Source organism: Naegleria fowleri (genome assembly GCF_008403515.1).
Source record: "Naegleria fowleri strain ATCC 30894 chromosome Unknown tig48, whole genome shotgun sequence".
NCBI lineage: Eukaryota > Heterolobosea > Eutetramitea > Acrasida > Naegleriidae > Naegleria > Naegleria fowleri.
In genome coordinates, this window is record NW_025407980.1 from 229,855 (window position 1) to 250,193 (window position 20,339).

Sequence of the window (20,339 nt, forward strand, 5' to 3'; positions counted from 1 at the left end):
TTCGACCTCACCACTCTACCTCTATTCAATCAATGAAATCACCACCTTCTACCTCACCTCCTCTACCTCTATTCAATCACCACCTCTACCTTACCTCCACTATACTTGGACAACTAAATATTTCGTTCTCTCCAATTCAATCTCAATTCTTGTAATCTTTTTTCTTCTCCAGCTGGTAAACTCTGCACTTCTTGTGATCCTACTCGATAAATTCTTTCAATAAATGTTCGATCAGAGGCATATTGTTGGAAATTTAACCATTTGGCATTGTTAGCAAGAACAGAGAGTTGTTTGTCTCCAATCACTTGTCCCATCACAGTCAAAAATCCTGATATTGCCAAACTCGTTCTTTGTTCCTTTTGTAATCTCTGATTCATTTCATGAACTTGTAATAATTTATCAGCAAGTTTGTATTTTGTGAAAAGTGCATCCACAAATGGATCTACTAATCCTTCAATGATATCCAATAATAATCGAACAATCATGTGATGTAATAAACTACTTTGATATTGAAATACTAATCGAATTAATTCTTCTAAAACATCGGATTCGAGAATGATTTGTGAAAGAGATTTGGTGCAATGATTTGAAGGAGATGTTTCTGATGAAGAGGAGAGTGGTGGTGGTACGAGTGGTGGCGATGAAGAAACTGTTGAAATATGTTGTTTCAAAAATCCATCATAAATGGAACTTAGAACTTCTAACTGTTTGAAGAGCATGACAAAGAGTTCAATAATTTTCAATCGATAAATTCCAAGTGGAGGAAATGAGAGATCTTCGATCGATTTGGATCCAGACTCTTGAGTCTCTTCACCATCACCACCACCCAATGATCCACTGTTACTATTGTTACTACTACTACTATTATTACCACCACCACCACCAATAGGATTACTATTATTATTGTTACTACTACTATTGCTACTGTTACTACCACCACTGTTACTACTATTAATCTTTCGATTCTTCTTTCGATCGATCAATAAAGCATGCATGGGATGATATTGTTCCACATAAATGATGGTTGGATCTTTTTTCAAAATATCTCTTGCTCGATCATCTTTCAGTAAAGAAACAAAAGTTGAAATTCTCTCAACGACTAATACCAACACAAGTCTCCAATCTATTCCGCTCTCATCCAAAATCATATTAGCAGTATTCAATGAATGATGTGTTGTTTGTTGTTGAGTATTACTATTGTTATTGGAATTGTTATTAGTATTAGTATTGGTATTAGTAGTATTAGTATTAGTATTATTAGTATTATTGGTATTATTATGATGAATATTACTACTAGTACTACTACTAGTACCATTCAAGAAAGTTGTGATGGATGTCTGTTGTGAATTTGTCCATGATGATTGTGATAATGATGATTGTAATGGTGGTTGTGATGAAAATAATCTCTGACTATTCGTTGCAATATAAAATAATAAATTCATAATAAAATTCATATTATCCACAAAACTAGGTGAATTGGAAGTAATCTTTAGAGTATTGTCAATCATTAATTCCATTTGTTTTCGATTGAGTATATATTGTACAATGGCAGGTGGTTTTCTTGTCATTGGTTTTCGATATTGAATAATGGTGGTGAGAATAAAAGAAACACTTCGAGAGAAATTTTGTTCACACTGCAACGAACACAATTGTTGAATAATTTCTTGTTTCAATTTGAGAACTTGTAAATTCTTAGTCATTGCCACTTCATCGTGTTGATTCAAAATATTCAAAAATGAATCTTGAATGAGATTTCCAGAGGGTGGTGTTTGAAGGAGAGTTTGTGTGGGATCATTGTCTTCATCTTCATAGAGAAGACACATGAGAAGTAATTCACTAATTTCATCACTTGAATCAATGTGTTTTAACATTTGTAAAATGATGTGAGTGGAGGTGGTGGTGTTGGAATTGTTGGAATTGTTGGAATTGGAATTATTGAAATTATTGAAATTATTGTTGGAATTGGAATTATTGGAATTGAAATTATTGGAATTGAAATTATTCCTTATTGATCGAGTCGTCTCTTCTTCTTCTTTTTCATTCAAAATACTTGTAAATTCTTGAATATCATGTGGTGCATAAATATAATCCATTACTAAATGAGTCAAATGTGGAATTTTCATCATGGCAATAATCACTCGTACAAAACATTTCACTTGAAATGCATTCAATGGTTTCTCTCGATAAATAAATGAAAATAATTTTCTTCGAATGAGTTCACTGTTCAATAATGCCACTCGAGAATTCAAGGATGTCATATTTCGATGATGATTATTATAGAAGGAAGAAGATGATGATGAAATGGAGAGGCATGGATCCATGTCCTTGTTTGTGACTTGTAAATGTGTAGAAGGTACTGATGATGGTGTGGAAAGATTTGTCACACCATTATTGAATTGTTGTTGTGCGTCTTCATTGTAATCCACACGAGAAGGCACATGATTGGTAGAGTTAGTGCTAATGTTGATATTATTATTATTACTACTACTAGTATTAGTAGTATTAGTAATAGTAGTAGTATTAGTAGTAGTAGAAGAAGACGTGTTGTTATGACCATTTTCAATGATGGAATTTCCAAGTATGGAATGACTTGAAGCTTTACGTGGTGTAAAAGAATGTTGTCCATTAATAGCACCATCACCTTGATCTGTTTGATAGGAATAAGGTAACATGATGAGTGGTAAAATGTGAAATTGTCCAATGGTGGATATTAAAATCTCAGTTGCCACAAATGGATATTTGTAATTCAATTTCTGTAAAAGATATTCTCTCTTATCACTAAATGGAAGATTATTTGAAGTCGTAGTGGAGGTGCCGTTATTTGATGATGATTGAATTGAATCTCCTTCCTCAATAGAGGATCGAGTTGGTTGTTGTTGTTCTTGTTGTGAAGAACTACTCCTCAAATAGTGTTGTTTTTCTTGTTGATAGATTTTTAATTCTGATTCACTCCTAGAAGCACCACCAGAATGAACATTTTCGTGGTTGTTGTCATCTTCGTCATCTTCGTCGTCGTCACCTGTTGGAGAGCGTAATCGTCGCATCGATCCATGAGTGTTGTTGTCGTCACGAGTTCCAAGTTCGTCCTCTGGGGTGTCACCACCGAATGTCTCTTGTTGAAGATTCGAACAAGAGGTTGCTTCAGATAATTTATATTCCAAATAGGATGGTATTTCAGTGTGAGTACATGTGACATATTCTATTAATTTTTGAATGATCTTTTCTTGTGTGAGACTGAAAAGTTTCCAAAAATGTCAATGCACATGTGTGTTGGTTGAAACATTTCCAGAATCGTTTTTTCACAGTGTGTTCAGTGCAGAATAGGAATGTGGACATGAATGTGAGGATGATTGTTATTATGAGAATATAAGTATGATGATCATTTGAAACACATTGAGTTCATCATACGAAAATGTTCATATGTATGATCAAGATGATGAAAATGTTCATGAAAATAATATCATGGAAATCAATAATGGATTCATTATTGTTTTACAGATGATGATGACGACGACTCTCTCACACATTCACACATTCACTCACAATAACTTACAATTCAATAAGATTTAAATCTTCTGCTTCTCTACACATACTATCAATTCCTTCAAAATCAAATACATCTTCAATATTTAATTTTGAATAATCAATACTATTAGAGTTTGAAGAAGAATCCACACTTTTTGTATCATCATCGTCATTGTGTCCATTCAAATCACCACCACTACCACTCTGACCACCATAAATATTGTTGAGAATCAAATTGTTAGAGGAGGAGCTCGACGACGTATTTGTTGTAGATTTCGACGACGACGACGACGACGACGACGTATGGGCGGTGATTGCCGAAGTGATTTTCTTTTTTTTGGAAGAAGAAGACTATCATGTTGTTGTTGTGGATGTTTGTGATGATATAGATTGTTGTTGTTGTTCATAGATTGTTGTTGTTGTGGACGGTGTTTGTGATGATGGTTTCATGATCATGAAAATTTAAAATTTGATGAATATATGTATATTTTGAATCATCATCAATTAGTTAATAATACTCACATTATTATTCGTTGATGATGAAGTATTGTTCGTGTTGTTGTTGTTGTTGTTGTTGTTGTTGTTGACATACGGAATGATGGTATCGTCTTCATCGTTTCCTCTCCTCACACTCTTGAATATTTTGGAAAAGACTCTCATTTTTTGACAACTGACAACTCCAGTTCTTGAAAGAGATGCAAACGAATGTCATTTGGATATTTGGAATCATTAATGGTGGGGAGAAAGGGTGAGTCATCTCAACACACATAATCTAGATGGTGTTTTATTGAAAGGTGTAAGCACGTGTTGATGATGAGTGTGTTTGTTTTGCAGAAAATGATGACCCGAGGATTGAACCTCTTGTTCAGAGTTCACTTCTTACAAGAAAACACCTACTAGTACTACCACTCGAGCAATTAAATTTCTTTTAAATTGTTCACAACAACAACATTGTTGACCATGTACATGAGATGAATGGATTCAAGGTGGTAACACACAAGATACAACATCTTGTAAGACACTCCATTTGTCTTCTGAATTGCATTCCACTCGATGATACAAAATATTTGAAATAATTGCTTGAACATGAGTAGGTGTGACAAATGTCTTATTCCACATTAATGCATATGCTCTACCAAGAAGAAGAAGAAAATAAAGATAGGTTGTGTGAATTCAAATTGGTGGTCAAGATGTATAATGTGGATGAATAGAAATAAGGAAGTGCGAATGTGATCATGTAGTTGATGAGATAACAATAGTGTGAATGTGATGGTTGAAATAATTATATACAATAGTAGGGAGTGTGAATGTGATGGTTGAAATAATGATGTGTATTGTGTTTTTAATGAATATCAAATGTCAATCATTGAAAAATATATTTTGACTTACTTGGCAGCCATGATAATCATATTTGTCACTTCTGATGTTGGATATTGTTTCACAAGGGGATGATGTCTACAAACTGCAATAATATCTCTAATGTATTGTTGAATTTTAACAGTAACATCAACACAATCAATGAGTGATGTTGAACTGGAAACATTGGATTTTCGATCCATGTTTTTGGAATGTTGTGACATGATGTGTTGAATATTGGAAGAATAATTTTGAACATCTTGAGGTGTAAATGTTGAAGAAATACTCAGAGAGGGTACAAAACCAATAAATTCGCATAACTATTGGAAAAAGTGTGTGAAAACGAGAGAAATTCTCAATGAACATTCACTGAACTGCACTTACCAATGCACTTGGTAATTCCAATGTGTCACAAATACAAATAAATTCAAATGGAATGTCAAAAGTCTTATCTCCCAAAATTACTTTTTTAAATTTAAATATTTCTAATAAGGCATATTTCACTCGTTTTGAAACACTTCGAAAATTATTTAAAATTAAAATTCTGATATTTTTTGAATTTTCCATTTCCATCTTTTCAATTTTTACACCCAAATCCAACATTGTATTTGGAGAAGAAATTAAATCAAAATTATTAGTAAATAAACTAGTCATCTGATTTGATTGATGTTTAGAATGATGTTTGTAATTTCTTTTTGAAATTAAGACACTTCCATGTCGTTGAAGTGGAGAAGGAGGAGAAGTAAAAGGAGAAGAAGAAGGCATAGATGGAACATGTTGATGATGAAACATGGTTGGATGATTATGAATGGTTAACGATGATGATGTTACTGAGGAAGAGGAGGAGGAGGGAATATTGGTCGTAGTCGTCGTAGATGGTTGATGATTCATCGTAGTATTTGCATCTTGAATGTGTTCTGCCAAATGAGTCATAAAATACCGATCATCAAAACTAAAAATGTTCTTATTGTGCGTTCCTTTTAAACTTTGTCGTTTCAAATTTACGGCAGCAGATTCGAGTGGAGTGGGCAAAGCAGTGCTTGGAGGAGAAGAGGCTTTAAAGGAAGAAGAAGAAGCCTGTCCTGAGGGTGGTTGAGAGGGTGGTTGTGAAGATATTGGAAGTGAGGATGATGAGGTACTAATTAGTATGATATTACTATTGGTTGCAGCAGTTAAAGTAGAGGATGGAAGTGTTGTGGTGATGGTGGTTGTCATTGTAGGTTCCGTCGAATTTTGCTGAGAGTGATGATGATGGTGGTGGTGGTTACTTGTCATCTCTTCTTGCTGATGAATGCTCAAACTCGTACTTCGCTTGTGTTTCGATTGTACAACATGAATATTTGAAGATGTGATCGGATTGGAAGGGTACATGGAGGAGAGAATGATTGAAGAGGGAGGTGATGATGATGATTGTAACATTTGATTTAAATCATCATTCCACTCTGCATTTGGAGTTTTGGGTGATGTGGTGAGTAACATGGGTAATCGTTGATGTTGTGAGGGCTGTTGCGAAACAGAGGATGATGATGATGATACACTGGGTGATGCAAAGAAAAGAAATAAATCTTCAATGGTGGTAGAAGCATTGCAGTTCAACACATGAATGTAGGGATAGATCAAGTTCATATCGGAGGAGAATGTTGCTGTCTGTTGTTGTGATGACATATTTCTACTATTTCTGTTACTGTTGCTGCCACTGCTGGTACCACTTCCACCATTGCCACTGCTGTTGTTCATATTGCTACTCAACACAGAATGATTAAAAGTCAAGAAATGCTTTTTTTGTGATCAAGGCCACATAGAGAAGTGGGTGAAGCATTTTTTTTCCAATTTTTCCTTAAGGTCGTCACGGTTCCCAACGTGTCACATGACAGAGACAAACATCCACAGCGAGAGACTCCAACGTTTTGCAATCCTCACACTTGTGTTTATTCAATTTATATTTGAATGTACATTCACATTTTGTGGTTGAGAGAGAGATTGGACTTTTTCATGTTTGTGGTTCTCTTGGGAACACATTTGAAAGGTATTATTTAAATGGAAAGGATAAATGTTCTGTATGGATGTTGTTGTCATCATTCTTGTAATCTTCACACCAGAGAGATTATATTGCCACATTGTTCCTTTCATTACTTCTTCTTCTTCCTCTTTGAAGAATCAGAAGCCTTATTTTTACGCTTTTTATTGTCACCCTCAGGAAGGGTGGTAGAGGATGTAGTAGTTGTTGGAAAAGAGTCTTGTTGTGAGGTATTTGCTGTGGTGGTGTTGTTGTTGAGATGAACACTGTTGCTATTGTTACTATTATCACTACTAGTACTACTATTATGATTGTCATCATCATCATCATTTCTATTATCATTTGACGAAGCTTTGTTGGACCTTTCTTTCAGCTTTTTAAAGTAGAGCTGAATGCGAGCAATTTCTTGCTTGATTGGATGATCATCAGGATTTATTCCTTGCGTTTTCAAATACACTGATGAGTGTTGTTGTTGTACGAGAATGAGAGCAGCAAGGAATAGAGTGGTAATGGAATTTGGATGGATGATGAAAAGAATGGGGTGTGCGTGGATGAATGAGAAATATAAAAAGGAAGAGAGAACAACATGTTGACATGAAGGTGTATGATTATCATATTGGGCATAATGGTAGAAGAAGGAAGAGGATATTTCAAGAGTATATACACATTGCACGACGGCAGGTAAAAAGTTTTTTGATGACATCACATATCGGAGTCAACACCACCATACAATATTGTAGGATAAAGTAATAAAACCCCATCGAGTAAGTACGTATCATGAAGTATTCAGATATTCAACATGTTGTTTGTAGTAATAATAATATCGATTTGATGAATCAAATAAAAGGCTCTCTTCATAAACACAACTTACAATAAAAAAGAGTATTCACGGTATAGGCACAACATAAATTCACTTTAGCTCTTGACTCGGGATCTAATTTAGAGGTTTTTGATGTGAGTGGTTGTTCCAAGAGAGGTTGAACCAAACTCTCCACTTGTTTCAGAGAACGATTGAATGCAAGTATGTTTTGTTCAATTTCCGACGGCAACATCATGTTATTCATTTTTTTTGTGTGCAATTTTGCACAATATTTAATTAAAAAGTTTGTGTTAATATCTCTGCAATAATAGTGACTGTCATTTCAAATTCGTCTTGAGAACACAATAAACACATCTAATTACCGTCTTGCTTTGTTTTGGGGAGTTGGTGGGAATAATTTTCGTTCTAGTTCTGCAAATTGTGAAATCTTCTTTTCAATATCCTTTTCTTCGTGGAGTTGCGATTTGACTCTTTTCAAAATTTTCATTCTAATGTCGTTGGTTCTTTGCATTTGTTCTCGCAATTTGTTTTGAAGAGTTCGAATTTCGGCACAAATATCATCGTCCTCTCGAGACTCTTCATCAACCCATAACTGTGGATTAAGCTGTTGTTGTTGAGGCAGTATTCCAATGCTCTTAATTTCATGAAGCAACTTTTCTTCAAACACAGATATATACTGAGGAGCGTAATCAAAGGATGTGCTATTAAACATTTGTTCAACATCTTTAAATTGATTGCTCAATGAAAGAATTTGATTGGCACTTTGGATTTGATTTTTCGAGAGATTAGGTAATTTTTGTTTCAAATATTCTGAAATTTCAAATTGTTGTTGATGTTCAAGAACGGATGATTGATTGGTGAAATCAGCAGGTAATACTGAATTGGAACTAAAAATATTAGCAGTGGAAGGAGTCATTGGAGTTGTTGTTGACGAGGATGGAAATGTAGTCAATTTTGCCGAGGATGGTGTTGCAATAGCCTTTCTAGTAGACCTACTTGACTTTCTAGGAGTTTGTTCGTCAATAGATTCATTATCACTATCAATATTGTATGAATTTGAAGAAGAACTTGCAGATAAATCATCAACAAAGGTGTCTAGTGGTACTAAATCTCGTTCTTCAATTAGTGATGAAAGTAATCGCTGAGAAAGGCTGTGCTGAGAGAAGAAGAGTTTGGATGCTTTTTCAACATTCAAATTTTCTGCATCAGAATCAGCAAGCTGAATTTGTTGAGTAGTGTCGCTGGTGGTTTTCTTTGGCAAATTAGGATAAATCTTTGTAGTTTCTTCTTCCCATTTTTCAGTGTAATATTTTCCTTTTTTTCCAATTTTAAAGGCTTCATCATTCTCACTATTTTCTCCCTCTAATAATTTCAATCGATCCTTCTTAATCACAGGGAAGAAGCTGTTAATGTATTCCCAGAATTGATGCTGAGGAAGAGTACGATCAATTTGAGAGGATGGAGTTTTTGAAGCAACATAGTGTTCATCTTCCAACCCTAAAAACACATCTCCATCATAGTCTCCTTGAGCAGTCGATGATACCAGTGCTTGTCCTGACGTGTCATCCGATCCTGATGGTTTTTTTTTACGTCTTCTCGTGCTACTGGCAGCAGTTCGTTTCTTTTTCTTGGTACTTGGTGTTTGAGGTAGCATGGATGATGATGATTGGACATGGTCAGACATGGAAATTGAAGAAACATCATCAAAAGGAAGTGGAGATTGATTACTACTTCTTGATACAGAATCATCTCGGTCTATCATATCTTCCGTCTTGATGGAAGTGAATGGATCCTCTGATGGTTGAGGAGGTGGTGCATGGTGGATATCAGCGACAACACTTGGAGAGGCATTGCCAAGTTTAGGAGTTACACCTCTCGTCTTCTTTCTTGCAGATCGTGTCTTGATGGAGGTCTCTTCCTCTGAGGCTTCTTCAGCTCTTCCACTCTCCTTCTTTGCATGTGTGGTTTCATCGTCGTCGACATCTTCATGTAAGGCTCGTGGTGGTGGTAGTTCTGTACCTCCACCAACATTGCTACTACCTCTCTTTCTCTTTCCCAATTGTTGGTCCTTGATGAGCATCAATTCTTCATCCTCATCATCTTCCATGTCTTCCTCTTCATCGAGTATGAGCTGATCTTCTTCATCGGTTAGTGAGGGTTTGTATTCGTCATCTTCATCATCAATCATGGCATCATCCTCGTCATCAAGAATCTTTTTCTTCTTCTTTGAAGCTTTTTTAGAGGTTTTTCTTGTAGATTTCTTGGATTGACTTTTTGGAGCTTTTTGAGCAACCTTTAGATCCTGAGTAGATGTTGGTGGTAGTGGTGGTAGAAAATGGGCAGTTTCTTGAGTGGAGGAGGAAGAGGATGGAAGAACCTTTGTTGCTGCTGAAGGTTGAGTAACGGTTGACGAAAAAATTTGATCCGTGCTTGTGGTGCCTGCAAGCGCTTGGGGTGGTTGAGTTTCGCTAGAGAGAAGTGGAGTTGGTGTTTTGATGCGATTCTGGGAAGTAATATCTTCGCCTTTCAATACAGAGGTTGGTTGAGGGGATGGAATGGCTTTGGATTTGGAAGGTGTTTTGGTACAGGAAAGAGTGGTAACGTTTGTCATCATCATATTCGGAGAAGAAGTGGTTAGGTTAGCTTTGGGTTCGCTCTTAAGTGTTGTTGTTGCTGAATCGGATGGCATTGTGGGAATTTCTGATGGACTGATTTCTTTTGAAGTAAAGGCTGTTGAGATTTCATCTAAGGTTGTTGTTGGTAAGGCAGTTGTATCTGTGGTGGAAGTGGTTGCAAGTTGTTCATTGTTGTCATGATTCGATGAGAAATAGTCTAAGAGTGATTTCTGCGATTTGGTCATTGCTAAGTCTCCTTTTGTGGGTGGTAGGTTTGCTGTACTTTTTGTGAAAGGGGATTTGGGAGTTTCAACCATTGATTGAGGAGTAGAAGAGCGTTGTGATGAACCTCTTAGAATTTCATCAACCTTAGCTAACTCTGTTTCCCAGAATTGAACTCTTTCCTCAATCTTTGGTTTGAACTCTTCTTGTAATTCCTTAAGCGTTTGTTTTAATTGATGTAGATTCCAATTTCTTTTCACACCTCCTTGTATTGCAGATTGTATAAAAGTATCTAGCTTGTTATTGTCATCAATGGGCTCAATTGTCAATGATAATCCATAAGGATTTGAGCTTGGTGAAATGTTCTCAACGTTGTTCGGACTTTTCTGAGAAGAATCATCCTGACTGGATGGTGTTGATTGAGATGACAATGTTTTGAATGAATCAGTAATCTTTTTTTGTTTGGGTGGCATTCCGATCGTGATGATGAATTGTTTTGGTTTCACTCGAATTTTTTATACTCGGTTGTTTTTTCCGCACACACACTGTTGATGATTTAATTTTTTATCGGTTGATGCGACAGGATGATCTGGATCGTGTTGTCGATAACTAATATTTTTTTTTGAAATTTGTTTGTTGCTTCTGGTTTCTTGGTTGCTTGGAAGATCCAAGCAAGACAAATGTTTCATAACACTATTAGATGGACAAAAAGGTTGATTTTTTCCTTTCTCGATCCTCGATTCGAGTGACTCACTATCTCTCACTTTCTGATAAAAGAGTCCTTGTTGGTACTCTAGATTGAATCTTATTCAACAACTCACCCAAAGAGAACCATGCACAACACATTTCAAAAAACATTCCAAAAAATATTCTTCTCTTGCATCACCTCTTTAAAGGGTATCACCTCTTTCCACACGTTCACCTCAACAATGGGTCAAACACTCACTTTGCCGTCCACCATTCAAAACTTGACAGGCTCTTCCTCCGACACATCATCACGAAGGATCGACTCCTCTGAACGACACCAAAGACTTTCCGAAGATGAAGATGATCAACAAGAATTTATAAGAGATGCGCAACAAGAACAACGACGACTACGACAACAACAACAACACCACGCTGAAGACTCCTTTCATCTCAATGACTTGGAGAGCGGAATGGTTACTTCTCCATCAACTCAATCTCACCAACAGCAACAGCAACAACAACATGTAAATATAGTTCAACCAACGAATCTTTTATTATTTGGAGGTGCTCCTATGATGATTGATGGATTATTAAATTATGAATTCTTCAATGGGATTAATAATGTAAATGAATTAGTTAGCTTATTTGGATATTATGGAAGAATTGAAGGACTATTTGGAAGAAATGTCGATCATTATGAACAACAACAACAACATCAAGAACACACTCCATTTGAATTCAAAGACACAATGATTCTACGAAATGATGTGAATATTCAAAAAAATTCACTTTCACTGATCAGCCATTCTCAAAATGGATTTAATTTATCATTTAAATTCGATGTGAGAAGTAATTTTATTGATGAATGTAAAGTGAACATTTATTTGAAAGCAAAAGAAATACGTTCGAATCAAAGTGTAAAATATGAATCATCCATTGCATTACCTTCAAAAGTTTTCAATCATTTTGTTGAATATCCAAAGAATGATCACACTGCACAATATTATACTCCTTCAAACACTTTCGAAGGTACAAGAGTTGATTTATCATCATTGTCTTCTCGAACAATCTCTGAATCTCATGAATCCACTCTTTCAAGAAGAGATTATCATGACTCTACAAGTCTAGAATATAACATTCATCATACGATATCATTGGATACTATTTTTACCAATCGACAAGAGATGCAATACCCACTACTCGTAGCAGTGAGTGGTCATCAAAGTGAAGACACTGATGAATCTTCCATTCTAGAACGGACTGATTCAACAACCACATCTACACTCATTCCACTTGTCATTGAAATTCAAAGTGAAACATGTTCACAATTCTCATTATGCTCGTTGGATTATCAACAACGATCATCATCATTGGAAAGTCCTCTGGATTCTGTGGTTCACTATTCCATTAAGGTTCACAAACAAAAATTATTCATTGGAAATGAATGGTATGAAGTGGCTGAAATTTATCATCAAACGACCAATCATTCCAATACTAATACCACCAACACCACTCATAACAACAACAACAATACCACTACTACTACTACTACTACTAATACCACTACTCCTTCTGTTGCTGATACCTCATCTCATCCTCAGGTCCATGAAGAAGATGATGATGATCATTTATGTGTCATTTGTATTAGTGAGCGAGCATCCATCGTTGTATTACCATGTGGTCATTTGAGTCTCTGTTCAGAATGTGCCAATGCACTTCGTAATCAGACGAACAAATGTCCAATATGTAGACAAACAGTGGAATCAGCCATCAAATTACCATCCATAGAGAATATGTAAAAGAAGAACTTTAATAGTCAAGTAATAAAATAGTCATGACAATGCTGCATTGACCATGCTACTATGACCACCATATTCATGAATACTCTACTTGACTAACATGCAAAATAATTCCAATGAAAATTTTAACATTTCTAGAGAGTTTTAATCGTGTCTGAAAAAAACATGGATTCAACTTTTGTAAATATTTTGCTACACCAATGAAAATGAGAGACTATCTTGACTCGATTTGATAATCTTCTTCTTTTTTGTTTCATTGGACTTTTTGGATGCAGGAGGAGGAGGAGGTTGATGTCTTTTCTTGGATGATCCAGTTGGTGATTGGAGTCGTACAGGAGTATTATTATTGTTGTTGGATGGTTTGGATGTTAATGAAGAGGATTGTGAAATGACCTTCTTCTCCTCAGTACTTGTAGTGGTTCCTTGTGGTCCTCCATGTAGTACCGATGATGATACTTGTTGTTTGGATCGCTTCATATCATTCACTAAATTGGAAATGGATCGTTGTGTAGAATTTTTGTGAGCCATTTTTCTCAATCGAGCTTGATTCTTCTCTTTAGCATATAGAACTTGTTGTTGTTGTTGGGAGGATAATGTTGATGATGAGAGTGAAGAAGAGCTTGTTTTATCTCCATACATCATTCCCATAAATGTAGATCTCATGGAGAGAAATTCTTCACGTTCTTGATCAGTAGCATTTGGATCTAATTTTGAAAGCTCCATCAATGAAGTTAAACTCTTTCCCTTAATGATTTGAGAGGAATTATGTTGATTGTTGTGTTCATCTTGTTGTGAGTATGGTTCTTTTTGAGAATCTTCCATTGTTGTTGTTGAATTGAGTGTTGTTGAATTCATTCCATCAATGGAAATGACATCAAAAGAGGAATCATTCAATGATTTGCATTGTTTTTTGATCCAATCACTAAAACCATCACAAGACATGATTTCATACAATTTATACAAACATGAATATCCTATAAAAGCATCCAATGCTGCATACTTGACAAATGGTTCAAATTTTGATTTATCTTTTCCTCTCACATTTTCAATATTCAATAATTCAATACCTAATACTTTCAAAGATGGAATGGAAGTTCCAAATAAATGATATTGAGAGGATACAATTGCTAAATCAATTATATTTTCAATAATAAGAGGAGTAGTAGAAGTAGTACTACTAGTTGTGACAATTGTGGTATTATTTGTATGAATATTAATAGTAATTGCATTATTATTATTCATCGTATTATTTTTCATTATACTATTGTGTTGATACTTTTGAGATATTAAATGTTTAAAATCATTGCAAACACCAACTCCAACCTTTGCAGTTTTTAAATTTAAAAATTCAAATAATTCATTTGGAATTTTCTTCATCTTTTCAATTCCAAATACAAAACATATACTATAAATAGATATTTGAATAGTAGTGATTTTAAAATTGGTGCCCTTATATTCTGCATCGAATCCGATTGGAATGACATGTTTGCATATTAAATGATTTAATTGTTTCTCTTTTAATTCCATTTCATATAAATGTGAAATAAAATTTGAACAATTTTTCATTAATTTCATTGAATTACTATAAATAATATAAAAAGGTGTGTTTTCACATGGATCAAAATATAATTGAATATCTTCTCGATAGGGTTTGATAATATTTGATTGTATGTATTGAGAAATAGATGGAGAAATAAATGATGTGTGAGGAGAAGATTGAATATTCATAGAAGAGACTTCAGAAATGGATGTTGTGTGTGGTTCGGAGCTTTCGGACATTGGAGTGGTCAAATTTTGGTTATCAATGTTGTTAGCATCTTTCTGTTGGGAGTGGTTTCTGTAGTTGGTGTTATTGAATTGATTTGTGGATGAGGATTCATGATGATGACTAATCTTTGATTTTCTCTTCTTTTTTTCGGAAGAATTGGAAGAAGCAGGTGTGAGGTGTTGGTGGTTCATTTTTTTTTCAAACTAATTGTTGAATATTGACTTTCATCATTTTTGTTTGGAATCAAGCATTCGTGCGTGAACAGTATAAACTTGATATGAGAGTTGGAAATCTTCTCCACTTGTGTGCATTTGGTCTCTTCTACCATCCATGAACTCCATGAACTGGAGTTGCCCATTTCAAAGAGCATTTGGGAACAATAACTGTTGTTGCACACAAAAAAATGCTCCAACTCGGAAATTCCTTCTTCTTTTCCATGTCGTCGTCCTTTCTGACCAAGTTGCAACATCACCATCATCATCACCATCACTTCTTGAGCACATCCATGATGACTGTTGTTGCTCCACAAAAGAGATTCTATTCAAAAAAACTGAATCCTTCTCCTCCTCTTCTTCCTGAAATTACTTTTAAAACCATTCAACCCGAAGAACACATGTCGAGTAGTACAAGTAGTAGTACTTTTTCTTCTCATCAACAACATCACCATGCCATATCCTCATCATCACCACCACTGGTCATTTTACATGGTCTTTTTGGATCCTATTTAAACTTTTCAACCTTTGCTAGACATTACAGTAGTAAATTTCGAACTCGTGTCTATTTGGTGAATTTAAGAAATCATTCAGATCCTCAAAATCATTCACCAGAAATGACTTTTACATTGATGGCTTCTGATTTGGCGCAATTCCTTCAAAAACAAGAAATTTCAGAATGTGATTTATTTGGATTTAGTTTGGGCGGTAAAACAGCCATGACTGCTTGCTTGAGTGATGAATTTAAACAAAGTGTTGCACAAAAAGTGAGAAAATTAGTAGTGGGTGATATTAGTCCACTTCCATTGAGAGATTCTGAATGGGATATTCCACATGTGGTTCAAGCTCTTCTTCTTTTAGATGAAAAATTACCAGAAATGAAAACTCGAAGTGAAGCAGATGCATTTCTTCAAACATATATACCCAATGTGGAAGTGAGAGGGTTTTTATTAAGTAATTTAAAGAGAAATGAAAATGAACCTCACATTCGAAAAGGTGTTTTTGATTGGAAATTTAATTTAAAAGCCATTTCTTCTAATTTACATGAAATTGCTGATTTTCCATACAAGACTCAACGCGTCTTTAATGAAATGGTTGAATTAGGTCAAAATTATTCGATTCGTAATGAACCATGGACATCATTTGAGAAAGAAACTCTCTTTTTGAAAGGTGGAAAGAGTAATCTCATCAATACAAAGAGTCATCGAACGATGGAAACTATCCAAACATTCTTTCCAAATTATAAATTATTTGAATTTGAAAATTGTGGACATTGGATTCATGCAGAGAAGTATTCCTTATTTGTGAAAGTGATGGAAGAATTTTTAGTGAATGATCATTCTGAGAAATAAAAAATCTTTCACTTGTCACCACCACCCAGAACAGATCTGTTGTGGTTTCAAACTTACTACATCTCCTCTGTTTACAAACTAACCTAGTTCATTCAACAAAATTAAACAAGATACTCATCAAATACTAAGGTGTGAGTAAGTCCAGAACTTACTAGTTTACTACTAAATTAAACAAGAAGATACTCATCGAATACAAACAAAGGTGTTCAAGAGTCTTTATGCAATAAACTCAAGTTTTCCAAAATAAGGTGAGGGCATTTCTGCATAACTTGTATCGAGGTAGAGATGTTGTTCTTCTTCTTCCTCCTCTCGATTTTCCAATGTTGCTTTCAAACTATGAGAAATTCCACCACTCTTCTTATCTTGACCCGTACATGCAGCAACCACCCAATCCAATCCTTCATAGAGACCATCTCCTGTTATGGCACAACATCCCTGAATGAACCATTTACGATTGTCATGTAATGAATGTAATTTCATGGCTTCACAAATTTCTGAAACAGATGCTGCATGTGGTAAATCTTGTTTGTTGGCCAAAATAAGGAAAGCAGCATTTTCTAATTCATCTTGATTAGCCAAATATCTATGAAAATCTTCACTGGCTTCTTTCAATCTTTCTCTATCATTGGAATCAATCACGAAAATGACCACATCTGTATTTTGGAAATAGTGTCTCCATAAGGGTCGAATTTTATCACCACCACCAACATCCCACTAGTGTGGGTGAGTGTGGGTGAGTGTGATTGCAACATAGTTCATCACCATGCATGTGAATATAGGATCATTCAGCAGTGTATATACATGATTCAATTCATCAATAAATGTAATAATATATACATTCCAGATAGATCATGAATATATGATTCATCAATGGATATATAAATCACAATGATCCTACTACTTACCATTGTAATTTCATAATGTTTAAATTGAACTGTTTCTACATTAAATCCAATGGTTGGAATGGTTGTAACCATTTCACCTAATTTATACTTGTAGAGAATGGTTGTTTTACCTGATGCATCTAATCCTATCATGAGTGCTCTCAATTCTCTCTTGAATTTTGGTCTTGGGGTATCACCCATACCATATTTGGAATCCAAACCAAACTTGTTCCAATCATCACTGGAAATGGTACCATTCAATTTAAAGAGAGTCATAATGAGACGATCTTTTAAATCCTCAATCATGGATGATAACGTGTCATGATCATTGCCATCACCACCATGATTACCACCATTATTATTATTATTATTACTAGAACCATCATCAACAGGACCACCATTACCACCACAAATATGACTTGTACAACCAATCATTCTTTTCAGATAATTTCCAACACCCAATATAAATAAATTATAAATAATTGCATACAATAATCCACTTTGACAATTGGTCCAATCTAAATAACAAGTTAATAATTTTGAACTCTGATAAAATCGATTCTCATAATCATACAACATCCATGAGGCAATTAAAATACCAATATTTTCAGGTGATAATGTCATGAATTCTGATTGTAGAATATAATTCATCATTTCATAGGGTAGTGATGAAATTACTCTAAATTTGATATTAAATTTCAATAATAATACCAATCGAGTAATTTCTAATTTAAATTGATCAGGAATATATTGTCTAATGAAAGGATATTCTTGAGAAACTAATTCTAGAATTGATTCATAGTCACTATCTTTGGCTCTACTCGTCAATAAATGTTCAGTCGTAGAAGCAAGTTGTAATTCTTCTTGTGATAAGAGAGAGAAAAGACAAGAAGTGGTAGTGCTGGTCATGGTGGTTGTATTGTTGTTGTTGATGTCCATATTCTGATGATCACTGATTGGATCTGTGGTGGTATTTGTGGTGGTATTTGTGGTGGTATTTGTGGTGGTATTTGTGGTGGTATTTGTGGTTGTGCTAGTTGAATCCATGATGTGGGTTGGATCTGTGGTGGTATTTGTGGTGGTATTTGTGGTGGTATTTGTGGTAGTTGCATCTCTGAAATGATTAAAAATATGATCTGCAACTATACATGGTAAATTCTTGGCCAATACTTGACATGCTTTTGGAAGGATGATATTCTTTGTATCTTCTGATAATTCTAAACATGCAAATGCAATGGAAGATGCATTGTAATCATTCAATACATGTGAAATGGCTCTTGTGAGTGATTCGACTTGATATTCATCTGCAATTTGTAATAATGAAATTAAATCTTTGATTTTGATGAGAGAATGATGATGAGCATGTTGTTGTTGTAGTGATGTGTTATTGTTCATCATGGAGAGTGAGCATGATGATGATGATGGGTTATTATTCTTCATATATTTCATCATCACATATCTGTAATTTGATTCTCCCAAATATCCAGTATGAATGAAATGAATCATTTGTTCAAAAGATTGAATCATGTCTGTATTTACCTCATGATTCATCATGGTTGTGTAATTGATCATCATGTGACTTGAATCAAGAGTCATTTCATTATTTTGGGATTCAATCATTTCACTTCGAAACATATTCTCAAATACTTTGCTATAAGTGGAAAGTATGGATTTGAGAACGATGAGTTGAGTATGAGTATGAGGAATGTGAATGGTAAACAAGGTATCCTCATGATCATTACTATTGAATGGAGTGGTTGTTGTTGTTGTTCTTGAAGTAGTACTAGGAGTAGTAGAAGTAGGATCAATAGTGACACTACGACAAGTGGACATGGATGGATCACAATGACTACCCTCACTAGCCTCACCACCATCACCACCATGATTCGAACGTTTGAAATATCGAATCCTTGTTGTTGTTGTTGTTGTTTTGGGGTGAATATTCATCATGGAGAGAACAGCATCATCACTTGTAGTGTTCTTCATCATCACCTCAAATGAACAAAATGTCTTTCTTTCAAAATGATCTTCTTCAATAAGGAGAGTACCAACGTTGGAATGGTTGTTGGTTGAAGATGATGATGATGTCTTCTCTTCTTTCTCATCCTTAATAGTGTCATCATCCGTGGTGGTGGTGGTGGTGGTGGTGGTGGTATTGATCGTAGTGGTCATTTCATCATCATCTCGTACCAAATGAAAATACATGTGATTTTGAATTTTGTAAATTTGTGATTCATGGACATCTTGAATACCATGTCTTTGACTTGTTGAATGAGTTGAATGGATGGAATCTAATCTACTCGAATTCTTTGTTAATTCTTCTTGTGAAACAACATTCCAATCACAATACCAATGAGAAAAATGTTCCATCTGGTCAATAAATGTCTTCTTATCGATGATGAGATTCAGCTGTTCATCATCAAGTTGTTGTTGAGCCATGATCATGTGTTATAATCGTTGTCGATGATTTTTTTTTGAAAATAGATCTCTCCCTAGAGAGTTCAACTCACAAGCGTACCTAATAAAATGTTGGTGTCAAAGTCCTTGTTGTACTTGTTGTGAACATGATGTCATCAGAGAGAGAGAGAGAGAGAGGGGGGGGTTATTAAGATATGAACTTGCACGTCATCACATGTTGTAAAACGACCTCATCACAACAACAACTGGTCTCCGACTGACCATTAAAATTCTATGGAAGGTCCTCCACCTCGTGATCCAATTTTCAAATGATGATCATGAAAAACTAAATTCACGAATGAGGTGCAATTCAAGTTCATCTCTTCCTCTAGAATGATTCCCAAAAAACAGAGGAGTCATGATCATGGTGGATGAACCTATTCTTTCCATCCTATTGACTTTATCACATTCTCTAAATTGCTTTTCTGAAGTTTCTATAGTATACTTCTTAATACTATTGCTATTTCTATAGTATACTTCTTAATACTATCCACTGATGATCTTATTGCCTTAATCAACTTTAAAAATGGTGAAAAGACTTCATATCATCATCTGTCATCCAAGTCGTCATCTCTTCATTTTTTTTTAAATTTTAAACATCATTTGTCAATCATAAACACACAAC

At 34.9% G+C, this 20,339-nt stretch overlaps 8 protein-coding genes across 8 annotated transcripts; 2 read left to right on the forward strand and 6 right to left on the reverse strand.

The window, feature by feature from the left end:
• Positions 1-113: 113 nt before the first annotated feature.
• On the reverse strand, positions 114-4,185 carry FDP41_005797 (uncharacterized protein; the record flags this gene model as incomplete). The annotated part of the gene is made up of 3 exons (XM_044709360.1): positions 114-3,234; positions 3,554-3,876; positions 4,048-4,185. 3 exons carry the CDS (start codon positions 4,183-4,185, stop codon positions 114-116), a joined length of 3,582 nt encoding a protein of 1,193 aa, XP_044559757.1.
• A 321-nt stretch (positions 4,186-4,506) lies between these two features.
• Positions 4,507-6,618, reverse strand: FDP41_005798 (uncharacterized protein; the record flags this gene model as incomplete). The annotated part of the gene is made up of 3 exons (XM_044709361.1): positions 4,507-4,657; positions 4,915-5,201; positions 5,266-6,618. The coding sequence occupies 3 exons, from the start codon at positions 6,616-6,618 to the stop codon at positions 4,507-4,509; spliced, it is 1,791 nt and encodes a 596-aa protein (XP_044559758.1).
• A 392-nt stretch (positions 6,619-7,010) lies between these two features.
• On the reverse strand, positions 7,011-7,962 carry FDP41_005799 (uncharacterized protein; the record flags this gene model as incomplete). Its single annotated transcript, XM_044709362.1, has 2 exons — positions 7,011-7,354; positions 7,770-7,962. 2 exons carry the CDS (start codon positions 7,960-7,962, stop codon positions 7,011-7,013), a joined length of 537 nt encoding a protein of 178 aa, XP_044559759.1.
• A 114-nt stretch (positions 7,963-8,076) lies between these two features.
• Positions 8,077-11,028, reverse strand: FDP41_005800 (uncharacterized protein; the record flags this gene model as incomplete). Its single annotated transcript, XM_044709365.1, has 1 exon — positions 8,077-11,028. The coding sequence occupies one exon, from the start codon at positions 11,026-11,028 to the stop codon at positions 8,077-8,079; it is 2,952 nt and encodes a 983-aa protein (XP_044559760.1).
• A 456-nt stretch (positions 11,029-11,484) lies between these two features.
• On the forward strand, positions 11,485-13,041 carry FDP41_005801 (uncharacterized protein; the record flags this gene model as incomplete). The annotated part of the gene is made up of 1 exon (XM_044709366.1): positions 11,485-13,041. The coding sequence occupies one exon, from the start codon at positions 11,485-11,487 to the stop codon at positions 13,039-13,041; it is 1,557 nt and encodes a 518-aa protein (XP_044559761.1).
• Positions 13,042-13,233: 192 nt separating this feature from the next.
• On the reverse strand, positions 13,234-15,000 carry FDP41_005802 (uncharacterized protein; the record flags this gene model as incomplete). Its single annotated transcript, XM_044709367.1, has 1 exon — positions 13,234-15,000. One exon carries the CDS (start codon positions 14,998-15,000, stop codon positions 13,234-13,236), a length of 1,767 nt encoding a protein of 588 aa, XP_044559762.1.
• A 212-nt stretch (positions 15,001-15,212) lies between these two features.
• Positions 15,213-16,373, forward strand: FDP41_005803 (uncharacterized protein; the record flags this gene model as incomplete). Its single annotated transcript, XM_044709368.1, has 1 exon — positions 15,213-16,373. The coding sequence occupies one exon, from the start codon at positions 15,213-15,215 to the stop codon at positions 16,371-16,373; it is 1,161 nt and encodes a 386-aa protein (XP_044559763.1).
• A 216-nt stretch (positions 16,374-16,589) lies between these two features.
• On the reverse strand, positions 16,590-19,696 carry FDP41_005804 (uncharacterized protein; the record flags this gene model as incomplete). Its single annotated transcript, XM_044709369.1, has 2 exons — positions 16,590-17,087; positions 17,279-19,696. 2 exons carry the CDS (start codon positions 19,694-19,696, stop codon positions 16,590-16,592), a joined length of 2,916 nt encoding a protein of 971 aa, XP_044559764.1.
• Positions 19,697-20,339: the final 643 nt, after the last annotated feature.